Consider the following 25,736-nt stretch of genomic DNA (forward strand, 5'->3'; position numbering starts at 1 on the left):
AGAGGGGACACATTGTAAAGCCCGTAGCTCCCACAAGATGCCATAAAGTTGTCATTTTCATTTACAAACCCAGAGCAAGAAAAATGGCCTTCCATCGAAGATGATTTTATAAGATTTGGTTTAATTTGAAGTGATTAACTTTAATAAATGTCAAAAGACAGTATGTCATAATAGCCCATAACTGCACAATAAAGTGATTTTTTAAAATTTTAACTGTTTAGATAAATTTGCTTTTCAACTATTAATTGCCATTTATGAATGGCATAAATGAAATGTTTATTAAATAGACATGTTGAACCTGTCATGTCATCTTTATTGCTGCAATAGCAGTCTCCTGATATATCTTAGTATTGTTTTTAGTATAAATTCTGTCCTCCTTTATAGCCTATAAACCCATTTTCACATCAAGTCTACATACTTAATGAAACCTGAGATTTTCTATTTCATTAAATAGTTATTAAGAAAGAAAATGAGGATTTCTGTTTGAAAGAAGTGAAAGTTCTGGCAGAAAATGGAAGCCTGGCGGTTTTCTTCATTCATGATGTTGACCTAGGAATGGCGATCAATAACCAGATACACCAGAAATGCTCTTTTCTGTCCTGGAGAGCAGGTGTGGTCTGTCCCGCAGGGTCATGTGCATCAGAGTCGACTCGATGGCACCCATCTGTATTTTCATTTTTAAATACACTGGCTAATAGTAATACAAATGACATAAAACAAATTCATTAAGTGGCTGATTAGGTCATAAACCACCAATAGCAGGAAGCTGGCTTTTCAAACCTGGCCACCAGTGTGTTTTCCTCTCGAAAGTATTTGGAAAATTAAACCAGGATTGTGGTGGTGGCCATGGAAGTGGAGGGTATTTGTCTGGGTTTTTTTCCTTCATAAATTGGCAATCAACAACACAGAGATTTATTGTCTAGTATCCTTGACAAAGATCTTGGTGAAGCTTTCAGGCCATATACTTCAGGACAAATTTTGTATGATTTTCCTCAAACGGGTTTAATAATGGAAAAATGTAACATGATAATAATGCTAAAGCTGTTTCATCATAAACTCGTACTTATCTAGAATGAAAGGAAGTGAAGGTGAATGTATATGTTCCATCAATGTAAACTGTAGTTCCCCCAGCCCCCCCAAAAAATTACTACTAGGCTATCCATCTGGTCACTATAGATTAACCCCAATCCCTTAAACCTTACGCATGCATATTACTTTACAGTGGCATTTAGTGTTTATAATAATGACCTCGAGTTGTTTTACGGTTCTGGATTATTTTCAAAATCTTCAAAGAAAGATTAAAGTATTATAGGTGTGTATGCAGGCACTTGCCCTCTTCTGCCCAGTACACTCGCTTCTTGCTACACAAGATGCTGACAATTAGTTACTGACACACACGCCGTGCAGTCCAGCTGCCCCGTCCTCCTCATTATGGCCCTCGAATCCAAGGACCAAGTCAATAGCATGAAAGTAACAAAGCGAGCCAAGAAAGACCCCTAAGCTGAGTGAGTGGATATAGAAGTGTGATGGCTGAACTTTACTACTATGGATAGAAGCAGCCAAGGAACGAGGGGATCACTTCTTCAAGCCTTACCCAGCTGTGGGATGTTTATTCCTGTGACTTTGGGGGTAATGCCCTCCAAAAGATGAAACTGCAAGTGGGATTTTCCTGCCCTTACACCACAGGAGCCCGCCGCCCTTTCACTCTGCACTGAAGCACAATTGGCACAAAAAATCAGATGTCCTTTAGTTTTGTGCAGTCTTGATTCCAGGAGCTGGGGTTAGGCAGTTATAACACCCGACCTAACATTATGCAGGTTCATACTGTATCCCCTATCATTTTGAGTCCATTCTAGCTCATAGCAACCCTACAGGGGAGAGTAGATCCGCCCCCTAAACCCCCCATCCCAACCAGGGTTTCCAGGGCTGTAATCTATGTACTCGAGAAAATTCTGTACTGTACTGTTCTGGTTTTGTTAGCTGCCAACCAGATGCTTCTGACTTGCAGGGACCTCATAGATACCACAGAGTGAAACACTGCCCTGCCGTGCACCATCCCCACAAACATTGCCTTGTTTGATCCCGTTGTAGCAGCCGCTGTGGTATTCCATGCTATTGAGTGCCTTCCCTTTTTGTCATCGACCTTCGTTACAAAGTATGATGAACTTCTTCAGGGACTGGTTCCCACTGCTAGCGTGTCCACATAACGCACATGGAAGGAGCTCTCTCGATCCTTGCTTCTAAGGAGCATTCTGGCTGTTCTTAGTCCAAGACACATTCATTTGTTTTCCTGGTTGTCCATGTTACAGCATTCTTCACCAATGCCATAATTCAAAGGCATTGATTCTTCTGTAGTCTTTCTTAGGGGTCCAGCTTTTGAATGCAGACAGGGTGATTGAAAACACTGTGGCGTGAGTCACAAGTAGCTCCATCTCCAGGTGATGATTTTTGCTCAGTTGCCCAATGCAGTATGTCCTCTGATTTCCTGACTGCTGCTTCCATGAGTGTTGACGGTGAATCCAAGTAAACTGAGATCCTGGACAACTTCAAGACCCTGTTTATCTTGATGTTGCCTGTGAGTGTAATTGTGAGGCTTTTGCTTTCTTTACATTGATTTGTAGATCATATTAGAGGCTGTCGTCTTTGATGTTCATCAGTAAGTACATGATATCCTCTTCACTCACAGCAAGTAAAGTTGTGTCATCTATGTATCACAGCTTGTTAATGAGTTTTCTCAAATCTTGGTGACTCATTCTTCTTCCTATAGTCCAGTCAGCTTCTTGGATAATTTACTTCACAGGCAGATGTAATAGGGTGCTGAAAAGATACAACTCTGACACACACCCTTCTGGATTTTAAACCATGCCATAGCCTTGATCTATTTGAAGGACTGCCTATTGGATGATGCACAGATTCTGCATGAGCACAATTCAGTGTTCTCGAATTCCCATGGGAGCCCTGGTGGCACAGTGGGTTACACGATGACCTTGTAACTTCAAGGTCAGCAGTTCGAACCCACCACAGCCACTCCACGAGGAAAAAAAAATGAAGCTTTCTTCCCTCATATACCCCTTACAGCTTTTCATGGTTCTGTGTCCTACAGGGTCGCTGTAAGTCAGAATGTGATTTGGGTGAGATAATCAATGTTTCCATCAATGGACAGAGAGATGGACAAACCAGTGACCAGCTCAGCTGAGCAAATAATGTAGACCAACATAAAGAACCAACGTCTTGAAAGATCTGAGATCAATATCAAAGCATTTCACTGGGAGGTGTTCACCATTCTGTGACCACTCCTTCATCAGACCATTCTACCTCGTGCCCTCCGGCTTCAGCCTCTTCCCATTTGGGTTGTCTGCCTCTTTTTAATCGTCCGTTCCTCATCGTCTGAGCTGGTATTGCCAGCTATTGTGTTCATTGCATACTAGTTGTCTTGCTACAGAATTGAGCTGAAAGATATTTGCCTTGTTTTCATTTCTTAGGGGGAAAAAACTAATTATCTGTAGAAAACAAAAGCGATGGTTTTGGGGTTTTTTTTGTTCATTTCTTTACAAGGTTAAAATCTCTCCTATACCCAAGTTCCTTTGGGAGTTGTTTATAAAAGAAGAGAACATTTTATTACATATGATATTTATAAAATAATTTTGGAAGAATAAAAAACCATAAATTAAATAAATGTGTTCTCTTTGAATGTGTAAGCTTAACTCCAAATACATTTTTGTTGTGTCCAGCGTAATGAAAATGGAGTGATCATTTGAATCAATTTTATGTCATTTAAACTAATATAATGGACTTAATAGTAACCATAGATAATTAAAATGTATACTGGAATTATTCATGTGTTGTTCAAATCTAAAGAAAATATGTAATAAAATAGGGTGGTGTTCACAGACATAACTTAAGTCCTGGATCCATTAATAAATCCCCACAGTAAAAGGAAAAATGGTCATAAAATCAAATATATTTAAATGATTATATTAAATTTCAGAAATTATTTCTGTTTGGGAGCATTCTCTTAGTCATGTGGGCCTCGAGTCTCATGAACATATCTTGAGAATGGTTTATTAGATAAGATTTGACACATGTCAAGAATGCATATCATAGATGGTATTTTAGTGGTCATCATGAACGTAAGGTTTAGAACATTATTAACGTCCTACTTCTGTCTGTGCGCTCCTCCCCCTAGGGTACTTGTGACTTCCCTGCCCAGAGGTGACTTTGTTTTCACGGCAGCTCTCTGATGACCTGTATACCCCCTAAGCAGTGTTTGCCCTGCTCCCGTCTGAGCTTTAGAACAGTGATGACCTATTGTGGGTGTTCTGGAATTTGCATTTTTTACCCACTCACTGTTTTGCTTCTAGGAGCCATTTAGTGTTTTATGTGCAGCTATAAGTTTTTGTGTTCTTCCTTTTTTTCTTCTTTTCCATTTTGCTGTATGTTTCAACACCCCATGGTCTGTTGGAGAGCAGGCTCATGGGAACGGGTATTCCCGGCAGCTCTGGTTTTATGGTTGAGACATAGCTTCTGAAAATTAAAACTTTCCTAGGTAATGTCAAATTAACAATTTGGTTTTACTAATTTATATTCATAGCATAATTTGTTTACCATACAGTAAACTCATTTAAAGTGTAGTATATTCACATAGTGTTATTACGTAATCATCAATTCTGGAGCATTTTCAACACCCCTGATAAAAAACCCCTCTCATTAGCTCTCCATTTCCTCCTACACACACATACCTAGACAACCCCTCCCTAGTCTAGTGCCCATCTCTGTGGATTTGCCCCTTCTAGACATTACATCTACAGTGGGAAAGGGGAAGGTGGATTGGCCCAGTGGCTGCAGCAATGGCTCCAACCTAGGAACCATTGTGAGGCGGGTACAGGACCAGGCAGTGTTGTGTTCTGTGTGCATCGGGTTGCTATGAGTCAAAGGCACCTCACACCAAGAGACATTGCTTCTAAACTGAATCGCACAGGACATGGTCGTTTTACTCTGCTTCTTCCACTGCACACAGTGCTTTCAAAGTTCATCCGCAGCATGCCTTAGTGTTTCATTCCTTTTTATTCAGGCATGTTTCATCCAATCAACGGTTGCTCTGTGTGTATCTTTAGCTATTATGGACAATGCTGCTGTGAACATTCATTTACAGTTTTTTATGTGGCCTCATGGGGTTTTTGTTTTTGGTTTTAATGTTTGATATATTCAGAAGAATAGAGAGAATTGATTTTTGTCTATTGTGGAAGATAGGGACTCAATTTCATTTCTCTTCCATATGGATAATGTGGACTATCCCAGGGCAATTTTTTTTGTTTCATTTTTATTTATTTATTTAATCATTTTATTGGGGGCCCTTACACCTCTTATAACAATCCATACATCAATTGCATCAATTACATTTTTGTATATGTTGCCATTATCATTTTCAAAGCATTTTCTTTCTACTTGGGCCCTTGGTATCAGCTCCTCTTTTTCCCCCCACTCTCTCCCCCACCCTCCAAGCCTTGTGAACGCTTGAAAAATTATAAATTAGTATTATTTTCATGTTATACCATATGCTATCTCCCTTCATCCACATTTCTGTTTTTTGTCCCCCTGGTTTGGGGGGATTATATGTCAATCACTGCAATCAGTTCCCCCTTTCTCCCCTCTTTTCCCTTCCCCTTCCCCTTGCCCTCACGGTATTGCTACTCCCACTAGTGTACCTGGATTCTATGTGTGGAGAACACTTATCTGTACCAGTGTGCATGCTCTGGTCTAGACATATTTGTAAGGTAGAACTCAGGTCATGAAAGTGCAGGAGGGTGGGGTGGGGTGGGGTAAGCATTACAGAAGCCGAGAAAAGTGGTATGTTTTGTTAGTGCTATACTGCACTCTGGCTGACACGTCCCTTCCTCGTGACCTTTCCGTGAGGGGATGTCCAATTATGTACAGATAGGTTTTGAGCCTCCTCATTCTCATCAATATGATGGTTTGTTTGGGGTGTTCTGATGTCTGAAACTTGATCCACACCTTGTGTTCACACAAACTGATGTGCTTTTTCCATGTTTGCTTTGTTTGCTTCCCTGCTAGATGGCCACTTGTTTACCTTCAAGCCATTAAGACCCCAGATGCTTTATGTTCCAATAGCCAGGCATCACTAGCTTTCTTCACCACATGTTGGGAGGTAGGCATCACATAATGCCAGGTGTGGCAGTTACATAATCTCCTGTCAATTTAAGCAAAGGGGTGTCCATCAGGTCATAGCCAATGAGGACTCTGTGTGGACATGGCCTTCTCCTGAAGATTATGGGAATTCCTGTCTTCTTCCCTGGAGGCGAGGTACCCACACACTCTGCTTCACCTTCCTGTTGACAAGTCACATCGAGCCACACTGATGCCAGCCAAAGCCCTGGAGATACTTACACTGCCACTGGATCCAAAAGACTTTCCACCCACAGCCCTGTGATATTCCTGCATTTGGCATCATTGCATGTGCTGCGTGAGTATGAAGAGGAATTTATAGACTGGTACTGACATATGGGCTACTGTCAGACTTAGGGACTTGATCTGGACTGGGTCGGGATGTTTTCTTAATATATAACATCTCTTTGATATAAAACTCTCACTCACACACATATGAATCTCTGGATTTGTTTCTCTAGTCAACCCAGACTAACCAGGTTATTAGAACAAAGTGTTCTTGCATTGAGGGAGGCCTTGAATAGAGGTCCAATAGGACAAGTTTATAATAGCTCATCCTTTCCTTGCTAAACTGCAGCACCAGCTGTTTCCAATGGGAGACTGCTTCTAGGCTCTCCGGTTGATTGTATTAGTCGGTTCTTCTATCTCTTGTAAATATGTACTACCTTAATTATAATAACACAATTTTAGGCCTTCAATACTTCGTATGGCATGTCACCTCACCTACTGGTCGTCAGCAGCATTGCTGGTACTGTGCTCATACCTGTCCACTTTGAACCTGCTGTCAGTTTTCTTGAAAACTTCTGCTGAAGAACAGCAAGGGGAGCGGAGCAAGGAAAGTCCCGAGGGAATATGGAAAATAGACTTTGGGGCCAGGGCGTGGTACCCCATCAGACTCCACCAGAAAACACTCCTAAAGGCCAATAAATAGGCCTTGAACTATTTATAGGCTTTTCTCTCTTTTTTGGCATTTTTTTTGTCATTGCGTTGTTTTGTTTTCTTTTGTTGCTTTGTTTTGCTCTGTCTTGTTTTTTGCATATTATTATCTCTGCAGGTCTATCTAGATACGATAGGTGGGATAAACAATCAGGAGGAGAAAGCAATAGGACCTGTGGTTCCTGGGGGGACATGGAAGAGGGGGAGGTGGGGGAAAGGAAGTAGGTGTTAACAAACTCAGGGACTTGGGAACAACAAGTGATCCAAAATTGGTGGCGAGCAGGTTGTAGGAGGCCTGGTAGGGCTTGGTCAAGGGCAATGTAACTGAGAGGAATTACTAAAACCTGAAAGAAGGCCGAACATGATAGTGGGACAAGAGGAAAGTAAAATGAGGTAGAGAAAAGAACTAGGTGGCATAAGATAGTTATAGAGGTCTAAATACAGGCATGTACATATGCAAATGTATTTATATATGATGATGGGAAAATAGATCTATGTGCATATATTTATAGGTAGTATTAAGGTAGTAGATGGACATTGGGCCTCCACTCAAATACTCCCTCAATGTAAGAACACTTTGTTCTATTAAACTGGCATTCCATGATACTCACCTTCCTGACACGATCGCTGAAGACAAAGTGGGTATATAAGCAAATGTGGTGAAGAAAGCTGATGGTGCCTGGCTATCAAAAGATATAGCGTCTGGGGTCTTAGAGGCTTGAAGATAAACAAGCAGCCATGTAACTGAGAAGTAACAAAGCCCACCTGAAAGAAGTACACCAGGCTGTGTGATCACGACATGTTGATGGGGTCAGGTATCAGGCATCAAAGAACAAAATATCATATCATATTGTGAATGAGGGGAAGAGGAGTGGGGAATCAAAGCCTATCTGTAGACAACTGGACATCCCCTTACAGAAGTGTCATGGGGAAGAGATGAGCCAGACAAGGTCTAGTGTAGCAACGATGAAACATACAACTTTACTCTAGTTCTTTAATGCTTCCTTCCCCCCACTATCATGACCCCAAATCTATCTTACAAATCTGGTACAGATAGGAACTCAAAACAGAGGGAATCCAGTACTGATGAACCCCTCAGGACCAGTGATGAGAGTGGAGATACTGGGAAGGTAGAGGAAAGGTGGAGTAGACAGGGGGAACTGATCACAATGATCTCCAAATAACCCCCTCCCTCGAGGACAGAAAGTTGGGTGAAAGGAGACATCGGACAGTGTAAGACATGACAAAATAATAGTAATTTATTAATTATCAAAGGTTTGTGAGGGAGGGGGGGGAGGGAGGGGGAACATGAAGAGCTAATACCAAAAGCTCAAGTAGAAAGCAAATGTTTTGAGAATGATGAGGTCAACAAATGTACAAATGTGATTAACACAATGGATGTATATATGGATTGTGATGAGTTGTACGAGCCCCCAATAAAATGATTAAAAACCAAAAACACCCCCTAAAACTTCTGCTGAAATTTCCATTGGAATGAATGCATGCCATGCCATCCCCAGATGTCTCTCTCGGCTGTTTAGGTCTTCTTCTCCATCTCTCAAAACAAATTAGAATGTTCTTTTTAGAATATAACAGGACTTGTGATCATTGCAAATGATGTTTTATACATTTTGGGGTGTCTTTTGTGATGTATTAAAAATTTTAATTGAATCTTATACATTGATCTTCCATTTGACCACCTTTCTAACTGTTCTTTTTACTCTTCATCATTTATTTGTAAATTCATGTTAATATTCCTGTGTCCGGTCATAACATCTATGATTAGAATGCTCTAGTCCCAATTCGCTGAGTTTTTGTCCTTCAGTTTTGTAAATACATTTGTATGAAGATAGTCATAAGACGTTTCCTTTTTTAATAGGCCGATGGAGTCCGTGTATTACAGATTATTCCCAATGTTGCACCAACAGTATCTGTCGTTGTGTGCTTACTCAAGAGAGACGGTCCATGACAGGTGTTTTCCATTGATGTGATGTCAACCATAGTAATTGAGTTGCCAGTAGATCCTTTATGTCGGAGTGGATTGTTTTATGTCTGTTATTTGGCGGAGCAGGTAGATGGAGCCATCTGAGCTATTCGTCAGTAAGTCCATAATGCTTCCTTTGAAGAGTGTCTAACGAATCATTTTCCATTTTGAAAACATTTCAGATGGTCACTTTCTATCTACAAGCATGTCCTCAAATTAGATGAATTTTGTTTTCTTGAAATGCGATGCTAGTGTTATTAGGGGTCATTGGATGTAAATCCTAGCAAGTCACTGTAATTTACAAGTTTCTTTGTCCTCTGCCTTCTTTTGCCAGAACTTGTCAGATTCACAGAGGCTTTGGGAGCCGTTAACTAAGGAAGCTTGGCAATGTGTTTTTGTTTTTGCAAGTTGAATTGAAAGTTGCCAAAGTTCTTCTAGAAATCATCTTTATGAATTTGTGAAAACTCTTTTTGTAATTCAGCTCTCTTGTATTAGTGGCACAGATGAACTTTTTACTACTGTCTATTTTAATATTGAAGGAAAATGAAGACATCTATTCCAGGCAGATACTGCCTTTCCCTTCTATGGGTATCACTACCTGCTCATGATCGAAATCTAAAATACCTACGGGTAGCCTTCAACATTTTTACCTCCTGTTTATTTACAATCCCATTAGAGGATACATTTTTCAGTATAACTTTTTTCTTTGAAACCCACCATCAGTGCACAGTAAACCATGCCCTGATGCCCTCCTGTAAGTTCTGTCACATGTCTGCAAAGCTGAGCCAAATAACCCAGAAGGATGCCACCAGCAGTGGCAGGGCAAAGGACCAACAGGTGCACACCCACCTGAGCCTACTGGTAAGGAAGGGATGCGTGTTTCTGGATTGCCATTCTTATCTTTGCCTCCAATCATTTCTGAAAAACAATAACCTGCTCACCAATGTTTTATATGCCATCTGCTTACTACCATCAGGATGATTATAGTGTGTGTGTGTGTGTGTGTACATACACATATATATAATATATAAATAAATAGAAGTGAAGTAAGACACATACTAGCATACCTCAGAGATATTGCAGGTTAAACCCCACCACAATTAAGCAAATATTATAGTTAATCGAGTCACGAGATTTGGGGTTTCCCAGTGTCTATAAAAGTTAGGGTTTGCCTAAGTATCTAGTGAGAAGCAACAAAGCCCATATGGAAGAAGCACACCATCCTGCATGATCATGAGGTACCAATAGGACCAGGTATCAGGCATCTAAGACTCAGAACAAAATCCTACTCAATGTGAATTGAGGGGGGAGTTATGGAGTGGAGACCCAAAGCCCATCTGTAGACAATTGGGCATCCCCTCACAGAAGAGTCACAAGGAAGAGAAGAGCCAGTCAGGGTGCAGTATAGCATGGATGAAAAATACAACTTTCCTCTAGCTCTTTGGTGCTTCCTTCACCCCAATATCATGACCTCAATTCTACCTTACATATCAGATTAGACCTAGACCAGAGCATGCACACCACTACATATGCATGCATGCCACAATACAGGAAATCCAGGAGAGATAAACTCCTCAGGGTCAACAATGAGAACAGAGATACCAGGAGGATGGGGGGAAGATGTGGGGGGAAAAAGAGGAATCGATCATAAGGACCAACATATAGCCCCCTCCCAGGGGACCGACCAACAGAAAAGTGGGTGAAGGGTGACAGGGGACGATATAAGATATGAAAATAATAATCCATAATTTATCAAGGGTTCATGAGGGAGGGCGGGAAAGGGATAAGGAGGGGAGAATAAGGAGCTGGTATCAAGGGCTCAAGTAGAAAGAAGATGCTTTGAAAATGATGATGCCAGCATGCGTACAAGTGTGCTTGACACAATGGATGATTGTGTGGATTGTGATAAGAGATGTAAGAGCCCCCCATAAAAGTGTTTAATGAAATTAAAAAGCTAGGGTTTGCACCATGCTAATTCCTATTATGCCTTATGAAAAAGTTTGAAATATCGTCACGACCATAATGTGACACAGAGACAGGAAATGAACACCCACTGCTGTAAAGGTGTTGCCAGTAGAATTGCTTGAGGTAGCATTGTTACTGACCTTCAGTTTGTAAGAACGCAGCGTCTGCACAGTGCTATAAGCTAGAGCACGATAAGACTGGGCACAGATACGATGAAGTAATGAGATACATACTGCAATGCAGTGGTAGGATTCAGCCATTCCCACTGGCTCAGGAGAACCGATGCCTCATTGTTGGTTGAGTTCGGTGAGCCGGCTGTTAAAATGGCACTTGTAGACAGTGTTCTGTCTCCATTGGCCTCCTGCCATAGATGTGGAAATCACCAATTTTTATTCCTTACTCTGTTTCAACATTCTTCTGCACAACAGTATATTCTCTAAGTTCCTGTAGTAATGCTCATTTGGTCCACAGGTAAAAATAAATTTAGACATAACTATGATTGTAGTGTTTATTTATTCAGTTCATAAAACTTATTTTACTTAGGAAGAAATATTACATTTTTATTCCCTTGAGTTTGTGACTGCAGTAAACAAACATGTAACATAGAAAAAGTGCCAAACTAGCAGAGGGCCACAGGCGCCATTCCTTTCAGCTTTGTGTACACCCCAAATTCCCACGAGGTAGTATGAGTGAATTCTGCAATTTCTGAAAGCGTTCAAAGAGCTAAAAATACTGTCAGAACAATTGCTGTAAGTTCAGCAGAAGTGAAATAAAGTTTTTTCAAAGATGAATATAATGTGTTCAGAGGAGAGAAGCTGCCTGTTTCTGATCTATCCAACACAATGGCCATTATCTAATTGGCCTACCTCTGTTGGAATGGGGTCCTACTCCTACAGTGAAAAGATGGTTAAGATCACAATGATCTATAGAGAACCCCCTCCCAGGGGGACGGAAAACAGAAAAATGGGTGATGGGAAACATTGGTCAGTGTAAGACATGAAAAAATAACAATAATTTATAAATTATCAAGGGCTCATGAGGGAGGAAGGGAGGAGAAAAAATGAGCTGATACCAAGGGCTCAAGTAGAAAGAAAATGTTTTGAAAATGATGAGGGCAACAAATGTACAAATGTGCTTGACACAATGGATGTATGTATGGATTGGGATAAGAGTTGTACGAGCCCCTAATAAAATGATTTTTAAAAAGAAAGAAAGAAAAATAGGCAAGAACATAGCAGACACTTTTTTTTATAATGGCCGAAGAGTAAAGTCTTACATAAGTAGCAAAGATATGTTTTAAAAAAAAAAAGATGGTTAAGTCCGTGATGCTCTGATTAAAGGGGAGAGTAGTGCAAGTGAGGGCCCCCATCATGATGCAATATGGAAGTACCCCGAATAACAGTTGTGTTGGTTTTTTTACAGGTATTTAATATTTTTTCATTAATATAAAATTCTTTTAACACCATCCAGTTTTGTGCACCTCCTTTAGTGTTCTTATTGAAGTATTATGAAGTAATAAACTAACTTTGGTCTATCTTTTGTTATACTTAAAATGGTCGTCAGAGCAGCGAACTGGTTAAGTTATTCGAATCCCCCTGCTGCTGTAATAGCGAATAACAAGAAGTCACTGAAATGACAAACACACTAGCAAGTGGAAAGGGGGCTGTCAAGTGTCGCGTTAAGCACACTAGGACGGCACCTACTCCGTGGCTGTGCTGTCGCCAAATCATTTGTGTTCGTTGACGTAGACTGAGAATCAGTGAATGCTTCTTGCATGTCTTGTTTAGTTTTTTAAAGCCATGGTGGCATGTGACCTTGCTACTTTTACATGGCACAGCGTGCGCTAAAGGACAACCACTGTCAACTCAAAGGGAGAACTTGGATAACAATCTCTGCTCTGTTCTAGGCTCCTTGTTGAAAATGGCCCCTTCTGCTGCCCTCCAGAATCGTGAGCTTTTCTCCTGGGTTTTCTGTCCCATTATTTCCCTTGCTGCCTCCTGAAAGCAGTTTCAGTCGGATCTACTTTTCATTATCAATCTGTTCTGGAGCTGGATCCACCCAGCTCTTTCTTTGACAACTTCTTATCCCTGCTTTCTGTCTCTAACTTCTTCACTTACCTGCTCACTCGGGTCATTATGTGTTTATAATTCCTGATTCACCTGTTTCAATTATGCCAATTCAGATAATAAATTTGTCATTTGGTTGCTCGGTTGGCTGCTTGAATAGTAGTTTCCCCCCTCACCTCTGTTTACTTTGGCCAGTGAGTCCATTTCCCCCTGGGATTGTCTGATAACCTATCAGATAATATCTTCTGGGGGAAAGCAAAAGGCCAGACCATAACCCTTCACACACTGGATAAGCTGGTGGGTAGAGATGCTTCAGAGGCCCTGTCACTCCCCTTTCACAGCTACTGCATCAGGAAGACCTGGTCCTTAACCCACCTTTGAATGTCTTCAAAATTAGCAGCAAGTTCAGGTGGCAGCCTCTGAAGGTTACACATCATCAGCCCTGGGAGTGTGGAGGGCACGGAGTGGAAGCGTGCATGCCCCTCGGCCCACAGGCATTCTCCGGCTCAGGACGGCCTGTCGCCCTCCAAGGAACTGCACAGAGGGTCTTGCTGCTGCTGTTTTATTGTTACTGTTTCGACATCATTCATTTCTCCAGTCTTGACTTTGGGATGGGAGCCAGGAGCTCATCCTGTTCTTCCCTCCTGACATCATTGAGCTACTTTTAAGAGTATTTTAAGAACTATTTTATCACTTAAAGACTGTGTACCACCCCCCCCCCGCTGCCCTGAGAAGCATAAGTGTTAGCACTGCTTAAATCTACATGCTCTTAAACAATTTCTACGTGTCTTGGAGCTTTAGTGAGTTGGCCACCTTGTTTATAGTGCCAGGGTATTGTCTTCAAAGAGGAGGGATCGTTGTCAAACAAGGGGCAGAAGCAGGAGACTTTGTTTCCTTTTTTAAATTAAAAGATCATTTTTGGGGGACTCTTAATACTCTTGTTACAATCCATACATTGCTTGTATCAGGCGAATTTATACATACGTTGCCTTAATTCTTTTCTAGACATTTACTCTCTATTGAGCCCTTGGTATCAGCTCCTCTTCCCCCCACTCACCCCTCTTAACTCCTCAATAGATTATAAGTTGTTATTATTTTCATATCTCACACCAACCACTTTCTCCCTTCCCCCATGTTTTCTGTTGTTCTTCTCTCTGGAGAGGGGTGCACGGTTATGTGTCGATCATTATGATTGGCTCCCCCTTTCTTCCTTCCTCTCCCCCTCTTCCCCCTCCCCTTCTGGTGTCGCTATTCCCGCGCCTGTTCCTGGGTTCTGTGTGTTGTGAGCTCCCATCTCTTATCTGTACCTGTGTACGTGTTCCGGTCCAGAGACTTTGTTTTCAAGGACAAATGGTCTCCGACTGCCTGTCTATGTACAGATTATCAGTACATCTATGAAAGAGAGAAGCAGGTCCACTTTACGGTATTGCACACATTTCTTAAAGAAGACGCCTCGTTCCTCTAAAGGTTTATAAAAATAGGTCTGCTCTGTGAAGCCCTCTTGTGCATTTCCCAGGGACTGCCCATTTCAAGTCAGCTCTTTTATAGAAACAGGATAATCTCTTCCAGCCAGTAAGGCCCAGATTTGCTTTTATCGAGCCTTTTGCTCCCCTAACAGTTTTTTTCCCCTGACCAAACATCCCTGCCAAACTCTTCTATGACCCTTCCCACCTCACCCCCAAATGAAAGCACAGTGTATTAATAATATCAGTCTTTTGTGGATGGTTCAAAGATGACATAAAATAATCAGAGATGCCCGGTGTAAAGGAAACGTTCAGATTGTAGCAGGCATCCTCTATTATGTAAAAATGGTAAATTGTCAGAATAGCGCAAATACTGGATTGGGGTTGAAAAATAAAATGCCTACTTCGTGTGGGCATTTCAATTGCTAAATCAGTGTTTTATCATTCACCTTTGATTTTTCTCATTCTTACATCCAAATATTACTTTTTCCATTGCTACCACTTTGGAATTTTCTGGTTTTCACGTCAGGGAAATGCTCGTTCATTCAGCCAGCGCTTGTTAAAAATGCATAATGCAGAAAACAGCACTGCGTTTGTAGAAAATCCCTGCTGCGTTGCACAGCTCATGCCCTGGTGGTAACCACAAATAGAGGAGCTCTTACGTCTGAACGAAATCCGAGTGCACTCACCTGTCAGTGTGACAGACCAGGTCCTGATCAAACCCCTTCTGGTGGCAACTGCAAATGCTAGGTAAGCGATTTTGAGCACAGCCTTTTCAGTGTATTCATGAATGGTTAGGTATCCAGAGACCGAAAAGGACATGAAACAGAAACCCAGAGGTGTGCGGTAAGCGCACTGAAGGCAGCTCTCACTTTGAGCATCTTTTCCAAACTTGAATTTCCGGGGATTTTTTTTTTTTAATGGAGCACAGGGTATCAAAGGATCAGGCCCACCGCCTGTGGGTGCGCTAGAAATCAGTGAACTCGAAGCAGGAAAATAACCAGTTTCAAACCTTGACCCCGAGTAGCGGAATGCCCTTGTAAATTCATAATCATAAACTAGCCTTTATAAGCCTGAATTCACACTATCAGTATTAGGAAGGACTTGTGATTGGAGTTTCCTTTAAATTTATTCAGAGATTCGGAGCTCGCCAAGAGTTGATTGGAATCGCATGATTACTTCGAGAACTACTTTCAGTTCCATTAAATAAAGCGCCAAGAAACACAAGCTCATACTATAAAAGGATGACATCTCAAATCCACATAAGAAACAAATTACCCTGAAGATGAATCTTCAGAAATGATGACTTGTAGAGACTTTAGATAATGAAATTATGAACCACAAAATATAAACTAGTGAAATTTCATATATGATCCATCTTTAAATAAAGTGCTAACGGGTAAGCAGTTGGCTACTAGTTGAAAGGTTGGCGGTTCGGGTCCACCCAGAGTTGCCTTGGAAGAAAGAGGCCTAGTGATTGACTTGTAATGAAGTGGTCACCGAAGAGACGTTGGTGGTGTAGTGGTGAGCACCGCTGCCCTCCTAGAAGTGACCGCTGAAACCCCTGCTGAGCACAGTTCCTCTCTCACGGCCCTGCAGCCGGTCAGGAGAAAAGGAGCAGTGAATAGGGGGGCCCCAGCTGATCAGTGTGATATTGCAGTGGCAGATCCAGGGCTTTACGCCTTTCTCAAGACCCACAGAACTTGACAGCGTAGAGAGGGGGTCCTGGGGTAAACAATGGGCATTACTTAACATTAATGCAGCCATACTGGTTAATAAATGATAGAAAATGTACTATACAGATGCCAGATGGCAGTAACTAGGGAAGCTGGGGAAGGCACATAGAAAGGGCATCTGGAATCTGTACTTTCCGAGGGTTTTTTGCGGGGGTGGTGGTGGGGTGTGTGTGGGGGAGAGCTGTTATAAAATATAAAATCTTAATTTTTAAATTGATAAAGCAGAGGAGATTTTTTTTAAGTTTAATGCAATTGGACAGACATGATACTCACAACAGACTCTGCAGAACACACATTCTTCCTGTGTGCAGATGTCCCTATGACACTTTTAGCCAAGGCATACTTTGTAAATATTGGTCATTTTCAAAACATTTCCTGAAATGCAGACATTTTCTGGGAACAATGCAATTAGAAGTCAATAACCAAAGGACTATCAAGCCCTGTGGTTGGGGATTAAGAAACATACTTCAAAGTGAATCATAAGCAAGCAAATCATCATAGTAGTTTCCAAAAAATGAGGTAAATGAAAATGCCACATATCTAAGCTGAGGAGCTGGAGCAAACACAATGCTTAGGGGGACATTTAGATAGTCTTAAGCTTATCAATTAAATAAAGGGTCAAGGGAGTTAAACCCAAACCAAACTCGCTGTCATTGAGCCCATGCTGATTCGTAGTGACCCCTGTGGGTTTCGGAGATGGCAACTGTTTGCAGGAGTAGAAAGTCTTTCCCACAGAGCTCCTGCTGGTTTCAAACTGCTGACCACGCAGTTTGCAGCCCAAAGCAGAACCACTCCACTAATGAGCTAAGTCTACTCCCTCCCCCAAAAAACATTTTTAAAAAGCTACACAAAATAAAGCCAAAGAAAATAGAGGGAAAAATGTAATTAAAATAAGAGCAGAGATCAATGGAATTTTAAATGATTCAGCAACTCTGAATGAATCTCGGGAACATAACGTTGGATTCCTGAGCAAGCAAACTGCCAAAGAATCCATATCACAGTATTCCATGTACACAGATATCTAGAAACATGCACAGTGAAGCAACATTATTTAAGCATAATATACATGCAATATGCAAAATATGCAAGGTGTTCCAGGTAGCATTTACTTCTAAGATGGAAGGGAATGACATGATCTTGGGGAAGGAGAGAAGGAAGAAGTGAAATATCTATACATATATATTGACCTTTCTATTCATGCCTCTACCCCCCTTTTTTTCTTCTGTTTTTGCAAACAAGGTTATTGCTGACATGGAGGCCCAAGTTCACAAGCTGAGAGAAGAGCTGATTAATGTGAACTCGCAGCGGAAACAGCAGCTGGTCGAACTTGGTCTTCTTCGGGAAGAGGAAAAGCAAAGGGCTGCAAGGGACCACGAGACTGCGGTCAACAAGCTGAAGGCTGAGTCTGAGAAGATGAAGATAGAATTGAAGAAGACCCACGCTGCGGAGACGGAGATGACACTGGAGAAGGTCAGGTGTCCAGTTGGAATTTTATACAGACGAACCCCACGGTTAAAATCCATCGCCAGCACCCTGATATTTAATCTCTTAAAAGATGGCGGCAATGTATAAGCTCTTCAGATGAGCAATTTGAGTAGCTGGCCTGATGTTGAAACACCCCTAGAGTAATTGAGGGAATTTCCCAACTGGTCTTTGAACTTTCCTAGAGGGAATCGTGTGGAGTATTCCGTTTTACATTAATTAAACATTTAGCACACACACACCCACACAAGCATGCTAACCCATAGCGACCTTATAAGACAGGGTAGAACCACCTCTGTGGGTTTCCATGACTGTAACTCTTCATGGGAAGTAGAAAGCCCCATCTTTCTCCCAACATTGGGCACGTAGTGAGAAAATGATCTCTTGTTATCAGGTATTATACTAAGAGAAATCGTTGGGCTGCGACTCTAACTTTTCCTCTGTGAACGCCAGGTTTAAGATGGTAGCTAGGCTGTCTAATCGTCGATTTTTAGATTTTAGAGCTCTTCGGACAGCCGAAAAGATGACCTGTTTTCCAGGTTGACCTTTTTTTTTTTCTTGTTTGACGAAATGATCAAAGTTTCTTTGGGATTGCCTATCTTAAAATAGATGTCAGTCTAATGTTGACACGATACAGGTTATTCAGTACTCCATCTCAGTCGTTCTTTCTTGGTGGTCTGAGAAAGTGCCAGTGTTTTACTGTAGTCGTTAATGGGAATTGCTTTAAGTCATGGAGAGCCCTCGTGGCACAGTGGTTCCGAGCTGGCCTGAGATCTGCAGGGTGAACAGTTAGAAACCACCCGCTTCTCTGCAGGAGAAAGTTGAGGCTCTCCACTCCCAACGACAATTGCAGTCTCTGAAACCTGCAGGGGCAGTTCTATAGGCTGGTCATAGTTGGAAGTGACTTGATGGCAGGGAGGTTGGTTTGGGATAAGTCATAGCAACTGTAAATTCCCCCTGGAATTCCTTAAGAACTATCTAGATCCAGGGTCAAGAAAGCTGAAAAAGTGATTTAGCAAGTGTCTAATTTTATTTAAGCTTTTCACCTCTTCCTTTTTATCATTTAATTAGTTTTGAGCCTTTTTTTTTTTAATATACCAAGCCACTCTACGCACTGCAAACCGACTTCACATAGACCCTGGTCTTTCACTATGGATTTGCCCCATGCAATACATAATTTATTTCTTAGCTGCTGCTTTGACGAGTGTTGACATTGGATCCAAGTAGAATGAAACCCTTCACAACTTCAGTGTTCTCTCTGTTTATCATGATGTCGTTTCTTGGTCCAGTAGTGAGGATTTTGTTTCCTTCTTGTTGTTGGGGTGTAATCTGTACTGAAGGCTGTAGCCTTTGCTCTTCATCAGAAAGTGCTGCAGACCCTCTCCCCTCTCAGCAGGCAAGGTTGTGTCATCTGCATACCGTAGGTTGATCATCTCCATTCTTAGTAAAGAATCACAGAGCATAGTCGGAGTCAGGCTACGCCATAGTCAGGTGGCTGCTACGTGGCTGCAAGAGAGAGGCATGCTAAGACGGAAGCAGAGTTGTGAGGGTAGAGCGGTGAGCCGGGAGAATGGAACACTACTGACTTGAATTGGGAGCAGAAGTGACACAAGAAGATGCAAACGGGGTTTAGCAGAGTAATTTTAGGAGCCATGCCCAACGACTGCTGAGGAAATTGACCAAAATGCAAAGACTTGTTGGTACAAAAAAGAATGAGCGCATTAAGTCTGTTTCATGTTGGTCAGTGTTTTTGCTGCATTCGTAAATGAGTTTAGCACTTAGCAGTTCCAAATGCCACGAGGAGCTGGGCAGTGTGTGCGTGCCCTCCCAGCGGTCCGCGGGACACGCACGCTTTCAGAAGCTCCCGAGCTGCGTCTGCCACCTTCGCACAAAGCAGGCGAAAGAGGAAGAGCAACTGAGGAATTTAATGTGGCTGAAGTATTGGGGGAGGGTTCCCCCAAACTTGATGACAGCCAATCATAAATACATATTTGTATGGGACAAACTACATTTTTATATTTCACTCTTCATGTTATTTTGGCCCTAATTTTTCCATATACGGTAAGCCCGTCCCATAATTCTTTTTTCCAGGCATGGTTGTATCTTTTTTCTGCACAAATCAGTGAACCTGGGAGCTCTGACGGTAAATGTAGTCAGCCTATTGTATCATGATGCAAGGGGCTTGAATTCTCGTCCCTGTCGCTTATAAAAAGTTCACTGATTTTTACCTTCAAATTAATCTGAACAGTAAAATATTGCAAACAAAACTCCAGTCAGAATGGAGGGGTTAGCTGCTCATTTTCTGGCTCTGAGTATAACATCGACATCGAAAGAGGCAAGGAAAATAGCACCAGAGTAATAGCTGATCTGAACGTGAACCCCATGCAGGCCTGGGGAGTTCAGTAGCACTTGCAATGTTAAGGTTATGAGAGGACTCCGCAGTCCACGATTCTACCTGGGCACCTGTCAGCAGCCATTTAGAGCCAGGTGACATCTCCAATGGCTTCAAGTTGAGAGAAACATGAAATACGTCCGCAAGGTCAAAATACTTGAAAGAGTGAATCCCAGAGAGGAAATGATTGACATTTGCAAAGCAAAAACTTCTTTTCTAGCCTTAAAAAAAAAATCTCTTCAAACCTAAACGAGGCAGTCCATAAATGTGAGCCTTTGAAAAATTTAAGAACATTGTTAAGTGATGATAGTAGGTAGTTTTCAGAAGAAGAAGGGAAACTTGGGTATATAAAAATCACTTTTCTCAGAAATCTATTCAGTTATTACAAAAAAAAACCCTTTCCTGAAATAGAGGACATTTTAGAAAATATAAAAAACAGAGAAGAGTGTAAACTTCTACTGTTAAATAGCTTGATTCACCGAGCTGGCTGAGCTCAGACAATATGTTTATGTTTCTTGCTTTAAAAAGGTTTATGACTAGCCCAATGGCACTTGAAAATATAATTTTCAAATTATGAACATTTAGTTTCTACAAAATTGTTTAAGTTAGTGCTGAGAATAACATCTTTCTCTGTCAATCTGTCAACATTTATTCCCTCAGGGTTAAAAGCCCAATAGAATTATTGGGAGAAATTGGTTTTCAAAAAGTTTTATCTTCATTCATGTTTCTCCCAACATAATTTCTTGTCCTACCTTGCTTAGCATTTAGTGTTATTAATATTTTTGTTTCATTTTTTTGGAAAATGGTTTTAATTTACATTTTAAGAGATTGATTTTTTTGCAGTAGGGTTTTTTCCTTTGGAGTTCATTGCCTCTTTATGTCCTTGGCCATCATGTTAGGATCTTAGCATTTTTCTTACCAACTTATGAAAAGTTGTATTATATTTAGTATGGTAAAGTATATTATTTTATTATCTCTCTGGTACACAAAAATTTAATTTGTGTTGAACAAAATCTATTCACCTTTTCCTTCTCTAGTTCTCTCATGTAGGTAGTTGTTGGGAGCTTTGCATTTTGATATTAAAACACATAACAACACATCAAACATTTTCCAGTGTTCTCTACTAAGTAGAAAGCTCTTATGAAATTGACATGGCATTTACCAGCTTGGAGCTCCTGGTCTATAATTTTAAATGGTATCTGAAGGATTATACTGGAATTCTGCCAGCCTGAAGTCATTAAAAGGCTTTGAGCAACAATTCAGCATCTTTTTCAAATTTAAGAAAAGCTCCATATGGCATAATTATTCAAAGCTAAGGTCACAGCAACTACTTAAACCTTTGAAATTTATAATTAAAGGATTAATATTAACGTATAAAGACATTGTCATTTTGGCTTAAAATGGATTTCTAATCTCAGTCTGTCCTTTATACTTTGATCTTTCCCCTGACTTTTTCCCTTCACTAGAAATGTTGAGTTTTAAAATTCGAAAGTACGTAGTATGCTCACACAGTTTAGATTTATAACAATTGATTGACAAGCAACATCCAGTATCATTTTTATTCCACTCCGCAACTGGTGATGGATTGAAAGTTGGCCTTGTCTTCTAGCTATAGCATGATGTATTGGCTGGGCTATAATGGCCTCTCTAAACATCACAGGAAATTTACCCAACAAAATAGCGATGTAGGAGACTCCAGGTGTGGATATAATAGAATATGATGACCTGGTGTTCATTTCCATTCCAATTTAAAATTTTGAAGCGTCTCAGTTGTTAACCTTCTCTGACGAGCCAGGAAGGCTTGGCCCTGACTTAAAGGCAAAGAGTTTGTTATTTTGAAAACAAGTCAACCACTTCCGTTAAATCACTTCACCCATCGATCTCTGCGTCTGTCCCTCAGACTCTCTCTTTTTACATCAGTGTGTAGTTCTCACCTGCTCTTTCAGCTGTTGTGTTAGGATCTGCTGCACGCTGGTTCATCTAAACATGCACAGCAATGATGGTTTATTCAACAAAGCAGAGTGGAGTCTTGCAATCCTTCCTGTCGGACTGTCTGCAGTGTCGGACTAGCTGCATTGTCGGACTAGCTGCAGTGTCAGAGGCTTCCGCGTTTCCGAGAGGGGCTGCGAAGCTCAAAGTCACGTGGAGCCCTGCATGTGGATCACTCAAGGGCTCTTTACGTAAACGTGATTGTCCTGAGAGCACACAGCTGGGAGTCGTGAACAGGAATGATGTACCTGTGCATTTATTTGTGTGTGACCAGATCCTCTCCCAGATAGCAACTAAGTTAAAAAAAATGATGCATGGCCGAGTGCTTAGTATATGTATATATATCTTTTACTGTTTGAGTATACGTACCGGGTATTTCGGGAAGGAAACCCAAGAAGCTAGTTACAATACCCCCAGTAAAGCTGCAAATCTTGTGGGGACAGGGATGAAATGAAGAATGGTATTACTTATTTGTAAAATCCCAATACACTTGTACAACGTCCCGCTAACGCCGACACGGGGAGGCCTGGTGACCTATAGGGCTTGTATTGGGCTGCTAATCACAGGTCAGCAGTTCGAAACCCCCAGCTGCTCGGCAGGAGGGAGAAGGGCCAGGCTTCCTTTCCCCATAAAGAATCACAGCCGTGGAAACCCACAGCCACAGCTGGGCCTCTGCCAGAGGGTCGCCGCAAGTCAGAAGCAGCTCGATGGTGGTGAGAATGTGGACACATTTATGGCTACGATGGTTCTTAAAGGGCTATATGTACTTGTGAAAAACTGGAAGCAACTAAGATTCTCAGTAATTTGGAGCTTATTGAAGAAATTAGGATAGTTTTACTTTATGAAGCCTTTTAAAATTGTGTCATTGAATCATTGGATGAATGACAGGAGGATCCACTTCCAATAGAATGCACTGAAGAAAAAAAGAACAGATTGTAACGTTTCTGTGCTTTCGCTCAAACGTAGCAGGCCCTAGATCAGCTTACATTCGGGAAAAGACAAGCAAGCCGGAACGCTGGCGACGTGCTGGTTCCTTTTGCTGTGGGCTAGGATACATGCATTTTTCAGTATGTTGTGAATGTTCTCCATGAGCACTTTTGATTTAGACTGCCAGGGTGCTAGGCAGAGATTGCCATTCCTGCCCCTATACCCGAAGACCTCATCGATTTCCCCTTTTCTGCCCTTGGGAGACCAGAGACACAAAGAAAAGGATGTGCGGGTCCTCAGGTGCTGGTCCTTTGGCCCTGGTCCATGTGCGGTTAGAGGTCAGAACCTGAGCAACTGGAGGCTGTCATCCCTGGTCCCACTGTGCAGTGAGCCAGTCTGCTGCAAAAGACCCCATAACGTTTGCCACAGTGAAAATGGCACCCGTGGCCTGGTATTTTCAGTCACCTCAAATGGACAGGGAATAAAGATGACCAAGGGAAACATGGATGTCGTGGACTATGGCGTTGGCGACGAATACTGAGTACCCCGTGGACTGTCAGAAGCACCAACACGTCTCTTGGAAGAAGTACAATCTGAAAGCTCCTTGGAAGCAAGGAGGGCGCGACTCCATCTCACCTACTTGGGACTTGTTATTGGGAGAGACCAGTCCCTGGAGGAGGGAATTATGCTTGGCAAAGTAAGAGGGCCAGGGGTGGGTGGGGGGGGGGGGGAGGCTCTCAGGGAGAAATGGACGGACACCGTGGCTTTAACAGTAGCCTCCACATTGTGAGCAAGGGCTGTGAGGTGGTTCAGGACCAGCTAGGGTTTGGGTCTGTCGTCCATAGAGTCCCTCTGAGTGGGAACCCACTCCCCAGCATCTAACAGCAACCCCGCCCCTCCTCACCCCTTCCCCAAACACCTCTAACCCCCTGGCCTGTGTCATTCAGGGCAGAGAGACTATATCCTCATGAGCAGAAAAAGCAGCTTTGTCACCTCTGCAGCCTGCTCTTGAGGTCCATCTTTGCTTTGGGGACCTCAATGGGGCCAAAGAGATAGGGGTTTCTGGGTGGTCAGACTGCTCATCCCCCAGGAAAGTCAAGCTCTGGGTGTGATAAGTGGGAAAGAAGACAATGGTTAAACCCTGAGACACAGAAAATAGTGGTCAGAGCCCCTGGGAGGCGCAGGAAAGAAAGGAAGCCAGACTGAAATACCCTCCACTTTCCTGGCAGGACATTTCCTAAAACCCAAACCGCAACGCCGGGCACTGACGATATAGAGTCAGTCCCTCCCCTCAAGGAAGTCATGTTAACGGACTGGGCCTGAGGACACCGCCATGTGGATCACGTGTGTGCATCCAAGCCACTGTGGACATCTGTTGGTCTCGGAGGCCATGGCGGAGTCAGGCAGAACTCTCTTGTGTACAATGGCCGTGTGTCAATGGCATATCCAATCTTTGCGTATAAACTTACAGGGGTCCTTGCCTGTAATAAAGGGCAGTCGCCACAGCTCTTTCTTTAGCTTTCTGGTCGAAGAATTGTATAACCTTGGTTCTGCACCTCTACCTTTCTCGATTTTTAAAAACTTTTTATCGTGATTTAGGTGAAAGTTTATAGAGCAGACTGGTTTTGCATCTGAGATCCATACACTTGTTGTTTCCTGGCTTTGAACACAATCCCCGCAAAATAGCAGCACCCTCCCCACTTCCTCCTTGTGTTTCCCATGCCCATGAGTCCCTCTTTCCTCTCCCTTCCTGCCCCGCTCCCTGAGGAAATGTGGCCCTTTCTGCCAATGGAGCTGGTTGTTCCAAAGGGTGCATACTCCACCCTGTGACTGGCCACCTGGCTAAAAAGTGGATCTCCTGGGTGTGACTTCAGAACCAGGCTTGAATGGTGGCCAAAGACCATAATCTTGGGGTTCTCTACCAGCCTATCAGACCAGTAAACCTAATATCATTTATGATTTTGAGTTTTGTTCTACATTTTTCTCCCACCCTAGAGTCTAGGATCTTCCATTGTGTTCCCTTTCAGAGGGGTTGGTAGGGGTGGCCAAGCATCACCTCGTTCTTCTGGTCTGCATCATGGAGGCTGAGGTCTGTGTCTTCTCGTCCATCAGTCCTGCGCACGTTTGCCTTTCCTAGCAGCCTTCCCCACCGCAGGCAGTCTGGGCTGTGCCACACGTGGGCTGTAAGGGTTCTCCCTGTTCGACCTTCCAAGTCCTTTCCCTTCTGCCCGGATCAGGTGATGACCTGGTCTTCATGCAAGGGTGATCCCTGACCTTTGCCCTCCCCCCTCCTCCCTATAGGCTACTCGCTGTGCTCCTCCAGCTCCTCATTCCTCCTTCTCATTTTAAAAAAGGTCTTTGTCAAGACATCATTGACATACAGCCAGCTTCACCCATCTGGGTACAGTCACATTTGTTGTTGTGAGCACCCACGAAGAAGGTGAGGGACTGTCCCATCACCTCAGATCCCCCGACCTGCATGGTGCCTGGCTATCACCAGGGACTGCTCTGGTGGAGGTGCAATAGATGGACCAGGTTAGAGTGGGAGGAGAAATGCAAAACGAAATTCAAATTCTTAAAAATGACCAAACTAACTGGATGCCCTGAGACCAG

The 25,736-nt window shown here is 42.4% G+C and overlaps 1 protein-coding gene across 8 annotated transcripts in view; it reads left to right on the forward strand.

The window, feature by feature from the left end:
• CEP112 (centrosomal protein 112) overlaps positions 1-25,736 on the forward strand; it is a 469,815-nt gene that overhangs the window by 246,402 nt on the left and 197,677 nt on the right. For all 8 annotated transcript variants that reach the window (XM_075562120.1, XM_075562124.1, XM_075562123.1 and 5 more), the window contains one exon: positions 17,573-17,803. In XM_075562120.1, coding sequence (XP_075418235.1) covers positions 17,573-17,803 — 231 coding nt within the window. The remainder of the gene's footprint in view (positions 1-17,572; positions 17,804-25,736) is intronic.

The sequence above is a fragment of the Tenrec ecaudatus genome, chromosome 10 (assembly GCF_050624435.1).
Source record: "Tenrec ecaudatus isolate mTenEca1 chromosome 10, mTenEca1.hap1, whole genome shotgun sequence".
Lineage (NCBI taxonomy): Eukaryota > Metazoa > Chordata > Mammalia > Afrosoricida > Tenrecidae > Tenrec > Tenrec ecaudatus.